The sequence below is a fragment of the Oncorhynchus keta genome, chromosome 30 (assembly GCF_023373465.1).
Source record: "Oncorhynchus keta strain PuntledgeMale-10-30-2019 chromosome 30, Oket_V2, whole genome shotgun sequence".
NCBI lineage: Eukaryota > Metazoa > Chordata > Actinopteri > Salmoniformes > Salmonidae > Oncorhynchus > Oncorhynchus keta.
This window is the reverse complement of record NC_068450.1, coordinates 60,350,456-60,356,107: the sequence shown is the minus strand read 5'-3', so window position 1 is coordinate 60,356,107 and position 5,652 is coordinate 60,350,456. Positions and strand designations below refer to the sequence as shown.

The following is a 5,652-nucleotide window of genomic DNA, read 5'->3' as shown; positions in this document are numbered from 1 at the left end:
TCTCTCTCTCTCTCTCTCTCTCTCTCTCTCTCTCTCTCTCTCTCTCTCTCTCTCTCTCTCAGACCCTGGCCCTGTTGGAAGAGGAGGATGATATCAACCAGATAACAGATTATTTCTCTTATGAGCATTTCTATGTGATCTACTGTAAGTTCTGGGAGTTGGACACAGACCACGACCTTTACATTGACCCGAAGGACCTGGCTCGTTACAACGACCACGGTGAGTGATTGAATGACTGTGTATTCAATCTTAAAGCTTTGGAGAAGTATTTTGATATTAGCCATTTACTGATTTCTCGTTCTCTCTCTCCATGCCCCCCCATCTCTCTCTATCGTTCTCTCTCTCCATGCCCCCATCTCTCTCTATCGTTCTCTCTCTCCATGCCCCTCCATCTCTCCCTCTCTCTCTCTCTCTCTCTCTCTCTCTCTCTCTCTCTCTCTCTCTCTCTCTCTCTCTCTCTCTCTCTCTCTCTCGTTCTCTCTCTCCATGCCCCCCCATCTCTCTCTATCGTTCTCTCTCTCCATGCCCCTCCATCTCTCTCTCTCGCTCTCTCTCTCTCTCTCTCTCTCTCTCTCTCTCTCTCTCTCTCTCTCTCTCTCTCTCGTTCTCTCTCTCCATGCCCCTCCATCTCTCTCTCTCTCTCTCTCTCTCTCTCTCGTTCTCTCCATGCCCCCCCATCTCTCTCTATCGTTCTCTCTCTCCATTCCCCCCATCTCTCTCTCTCTTCTCCTCTGACAGCATCCTCAAGCAGAATCATTGAGAGGTTGTTCTCAGGAGCCGTTACACGGTAAGGCCTCACACACTTAACTTAACAATATCCGGTAACAGCAAAATGGTTGAGTGTAAAGTTAGTATTTATTTAAATATAGAAATATCCTAGTTTAGAATCAAACGTTTAACTATTTATCGCTCTCTCTCTCTCTCTCTCTCTCTCTCTCTCTCTCTCTCTCTCTCTCTCTCTCTCTCTCTCTCTCTCTCTCTCTCTCTCTCTCAGGGGTAGCTCAGTGCAGAGAGAAGGGAGGATGAGTTATGCAGAGTTCAGCTGGTTCCTCATCTCAGAGGAAGACAAGAAAAGCCCTACAAGGTAGCACAGCAGAGTGTGTGTGTGAGCAGGAGAGAGTGTGTGTATGCAACATGCATTCGTGTGTGCGCAGATGTGCATTTGTGTGCGATCTAATCTTCCTCTCTCTCTGTCTCTCTGTCTCTCACTCTGTCCCCCAGTATAGAGTACTGGTTCAGGTGTATGGACACAGATGGGGACGGTGTGTTGTCTATGTTTGAGTTGGAGTACTTCTATGAGGAGCAGTGTAGTAGGATGGAGGGGATGGGCATTGAACCCCTACCCTTCACAGACCTGCTCTGTCAGATGCTAGACCTTGTCAAACCTGAAAGCAAAGGTGTGTGTGTATCTTCTTTCTCTTCCAATTGATCCTCTCTTTATACATTGTACTTTACATGTGTACAGTGCAGTAGTAGATAACATCATATTGTGTGTGTGTGTGTGTGTGTGTGTGTGTGTGTGTGTGTGTGTGTGTGTGTGTGTGTGTGTGTGTGTGTGTGTGTGTGTGTGTGTGTGTGTGTGTGTGTGTGTGTGTGTGTGTGTGTGTGTGTGTGTGTGTGTGTTTAGGTAAGATAACCCTGTCTGATCTGAAGAGGTGTAGGATGGCTCATATATTCTTCGACACTTTCTTCAACCTGGAGAAATACCTGGACCACGAGCAGAGAGACCCCTTCGCTTTGCAGAAGGTAGGACCGTGTGTGTGTGTGTGTGTGTGTGTGTGTGTGTGTGTGTGTGTGTGTGTGTGTGTGTTGTAGAACATAGAGAGTGAGGGTGTGTGTGTACTAACGTGTGTGTGTGTGTATGTGTGTGTGTGTGTGTGTGTGTGTGTGTGTGTGTGTGTGTGTGTGTTTTTGTAGGACATAGACAATGAGTGTCCAGAGCCTTCAGACTGGGATAAATACGCTTCAGAGGAGTATGAGATCCTGGTGGCGGAGGAGACAGCTAACGAACAGCTGCATGAGGGGTAAGACACACACACACTGACACACACTCACACACACACACACACACACACACACACACACACACACACACACACACACACACACACACACACACACACTCTCATACTGTGTTGTCTCCCCAGGACGTTTGATGATGACTATGAGGAGGCGGAGCTTCCTGTTCAAGGAGAGATGGTTGGGAATAAGATGGATAAGCTGCTCATATCAGATCTGTCAGCATGAAATTCCCAAAGCCTGGAATGCCGCTCCCTTCTCCTTGGATATACAGGAGACAGGGGAGAGAGGAAGAGGGATGGACGGGGAGAAATTGGTAAAAAGCTAAAGCGATGGAGGACTCCAAACTCTCTCAGCTTCTCCTTTCATACACAGACAGGGACAGAAGAAATGGTGAGAAGACAGAGGGATGGACTGAACGAGAGAGAGGATGGACAGAAGGAGAGAGAGGATGGACAGAAGGAGAGAGAGGATGGACAGAAGGAGAGAGAGGATGGACAGAACGAGAGAGAGGATGGACAGAACGAGAGAGAGGATGGACAGAACGAGAGAGAGGATGGACAGAAGGAGAGAGAGGATGGACAGAAGGAGAGAGAGGATGGACAGAAGGAGAGAGAGGATGGACAGAACGAGAGAGAGGATGGACAGAACGAGAGAGAGGATGGACCGAAGGAGAGACAGGATGGACTGAACGAGAGAGAGGATGGTCAGAAGGAGAGAGAGGATGGACTGAACGAGAGAGAGGATGGACAGAAGGAGAGAGAGGATGGACTGAACGAGAGAGAGGATGGACAGAAGGAGATAGAGGATGGACTGAACAAGAGAGAGGATGGACAGAAGGAGAGAGAGGATGGACAGAAGGAGAGAGAGGATGGACAGAACGAGAGAGAGGATGGACCGAAGGAGAGACAGGATGGACTGAACGAGAGAGAGGATGGACAGAAGGAAAGAGAGGATGGACAGAAGGAGAGAGAGGATGGACAGAACGAGAGAGAGGATGGACAGAAGGAGAGAGAGGATGGACTGAACGAGAGAGAGGATGGACATAAGGAGAGAGAGGATGGACTGAACGAGAGAGAGGATGGACAGAACGAGAGAGAGGATGGACAGAAGGAGAGAGAGGATGGACTGAATGAGAGAGAGGATGGACAGAACGAGAGAGAGGATGGACAGAACGAGAGAGAGGATGGACTGAACGAGAGAGAGGATGGATTGAACGAGAGAGAGGATGGACTGAACGGAGAGAGATGATGGACAGAACGAGAGAGAGGATGGACAGAACGAGAGAGAGGATGGACAGAACGAGAGAGAGGATGGACTGAACTAGAGAGACGATGGATTGAACGAGAGAGAGGATGGACAGAACGAGAGAGAGGATGGACAGAACGAGAGAGAGGATGGACTGAAGGAGAGAGAGGATGGACTGAATGAGAGAGAGGATGGACTGAACGAGAGAGAGGATGGACAGAAGGATAGAGAGGATGGACAGAACGAGAGAGAGGATGGACAGAAGGAGAGAGATGATGGACAGAAGGAGAGAGATGATGGACAGAAGGAGAGAGATGATGGACAGAACGAGAGAGAGGATGGACAGAACGGGAGAGCTTTCTGGCAGCTGTCCTCTCAGCCCTCTGTAGGAGAGAAAACGTGTTTTCCACTCTTTTATCTTCATTGGAGTTTGTGTGTGTGTTGTGTATGCATGTGTGTGTGTGTGCGTGTGTTTGTGTCATCCCAAAGACTGTGTTTGGTGCAATAATGTGTCTTAACATGTTTGTTATGTAGAAGTAAGAAAGCACAAATCCAGATGTGGAGATACTTCCTGTGTTATGTTTATAATTACTGCCATATGGAGATTTTTCACTGACAATCAACTACTAGACAATCAGCTAATCAATCAAGTTGTTTTCAAATGTGTCAATAAACACACACACGCACGTACACACACACATGCACGCACGTACACACACACACGCACGCACGCACGCACACACACACACACACACACACACACACACACACACACACACACACACACACACACACACACACACACACACACACACACACACACAGCTCTGTGCAAAACACCGCCATCTTGTGGTCGCTAGTTATACTGCTGGCTGCTCTTAGAGACGCGTGACGTTTGGAAAGGCTGTCAGCGTTCTCCGTTTATAAACCTCATTTTCAGTGTTCTATTTCAGAATGTTACTGTTAAGTAGTGTGATAAGGCGGGCCATTGTGTGTTTGATTCATTTAGAATTAGTCAAATGTTTCATTCTATTTAAGATAAAACGCATGTACTGTATATTCCGTCCGTATACTTTTCAAAGGAGTTCTCTCATAGCAGAGGCTGCGTCACAAATCAACCCCAGTGTACATAGACTTAGCTGTAACGAACTAACTATCTCTCTGGTAGAGATGTTACTGTAAAAAAACAAAATGGACATATGCAGAAGTGACACACACACACACTTGCCAGCCACAAGGCGCACTGTCGACACGTGGAACAGAGCTGTAAAGCTAACAGGCGTTTTCATGTGTCACCTAAGGGGATGTTCAAATAGCATGACGTGTGTGTGTGTGTGTGTGTGTGTGTGTGTGTGTGTGTGTGTGTGTGTGTGTGTGTGTGTGTGTGCGTGTATTTGTGGGTTTGTGTGTTTCTTTAAGAGCGACAATCTGTCCCTATATATCCATTGTAAATGTGTATTTAACTCTACATAGCGTTGCCATTGTGTAAAGATGATGTATCTGATGCTTTGTGTTGCTGTGTGGCTCGACGGGGTTCAGTTATGTGGCGTGTGACCCAAATGCACAGTGATGATTGGTCGGAGGTCATAGAGGGTCACACCCACCAGACAATCGACTGTCAATCACCTATCAATCAGTTTGATAATCTGATTGGGTAATAAAGGAGCATCTTGCTGTGACTGGATTGAGCACACTGGTAGCTCCTCCCTTTAGAGAGACTCGTGCTGCTGTAGAGACACACACACACACACACACACACGTTTATGAGACACTGCTGTGTCTGACGCTATGCAAACAATCTGCTTTTTAGCTGACTGCCCTGGGAACACACACACATCTGCTCTGTACTCGGTGCAGGGGGCAGGGTGAGAAGCCATGATGGAACTGCCTCCGACCGGAGACACTTCTGCCGCAATGAGGACTTTTACTTTGAAATGTATGTCTGTTTTAAACAACTTTTACTTCGATTTTTTTTTCTCTTATCTGATGTTTTACTTCCAGGTTGATGAGGTTGATGAGGCTTCAGTAGATGTTCTTGTGTTCGCATGGCTTCCTTCTTTCTATCTTTCCTTGTTTCTTTCCTTTGTTTTCTTTTAAAACTGAATTGAAATAAAGACGATTTAAGGTTGTGGAGAAGAAATGAATGGCGGAGTACAATGCGATTGTGCAACACAAAAGTACGTCGAAAAGAAACATTATCATGTTTATTTTTTTTTTGTGCAATTTTGTATAGATAGATTTGACTAAACAGTGCGTTCTAAATAGTATGTAGCATGCTTACTCATAGTACCTAGTTAATACTTTGAGTAAGCATCAGTAGGATGGCCTCTTTAGTCTCCTGTGGTTCACCCCTGTGGCTCACAGTAGTAACTACACAGTAATGTT

At 46.6% G+C, this 5,652-nt stretch overlaps 1 protein-coding gene across 2 annotated transcripts in view; it reads left to right on the top strand.

The window, feature by feature from the left end:
• LOC127906061 (serine/threonine-protein phosphatase 2A regulatory subunit B'' subunit alpha-like) overlaps positions 1-5,395 on the top strand; it is a 25,682-nt gene extending 20,287 nt beyond the window's left edge. For both annotated transcript variants that reach the window (XM_052488796.1, XM_052488797.1), the window contains 7 exons: positions 63-219; positions 739-787; positions 995-1,084; positions 1,222-1,397; positions 1,628-1,746; positions 1,918-2,024; positions 2,148-5,395. In XM_052488796.1, coding sequence (XP_052344756.1) covers positions 63-219; positions 739-787; positions 995-1,084; positions 1,222-1,397; positions 1,628-1,746; positions 1,918-2,024; positions 2,148-2,247 — 798 coding nt within the window. In that variant the 3' untranslated portion in view covers positions 2,248-5,395. The remainder of the gene's footprint in view (positions 1-62; positions 220-738; positions 788-994; positions 1,085-1,221; positions 1,398-1,627; positions 1,747-1,917; positions 2,025-2,147) is intronic.
• The last annotated feature ends 257 nt before the right edge of the window (positions 5,396-5,652 follow it).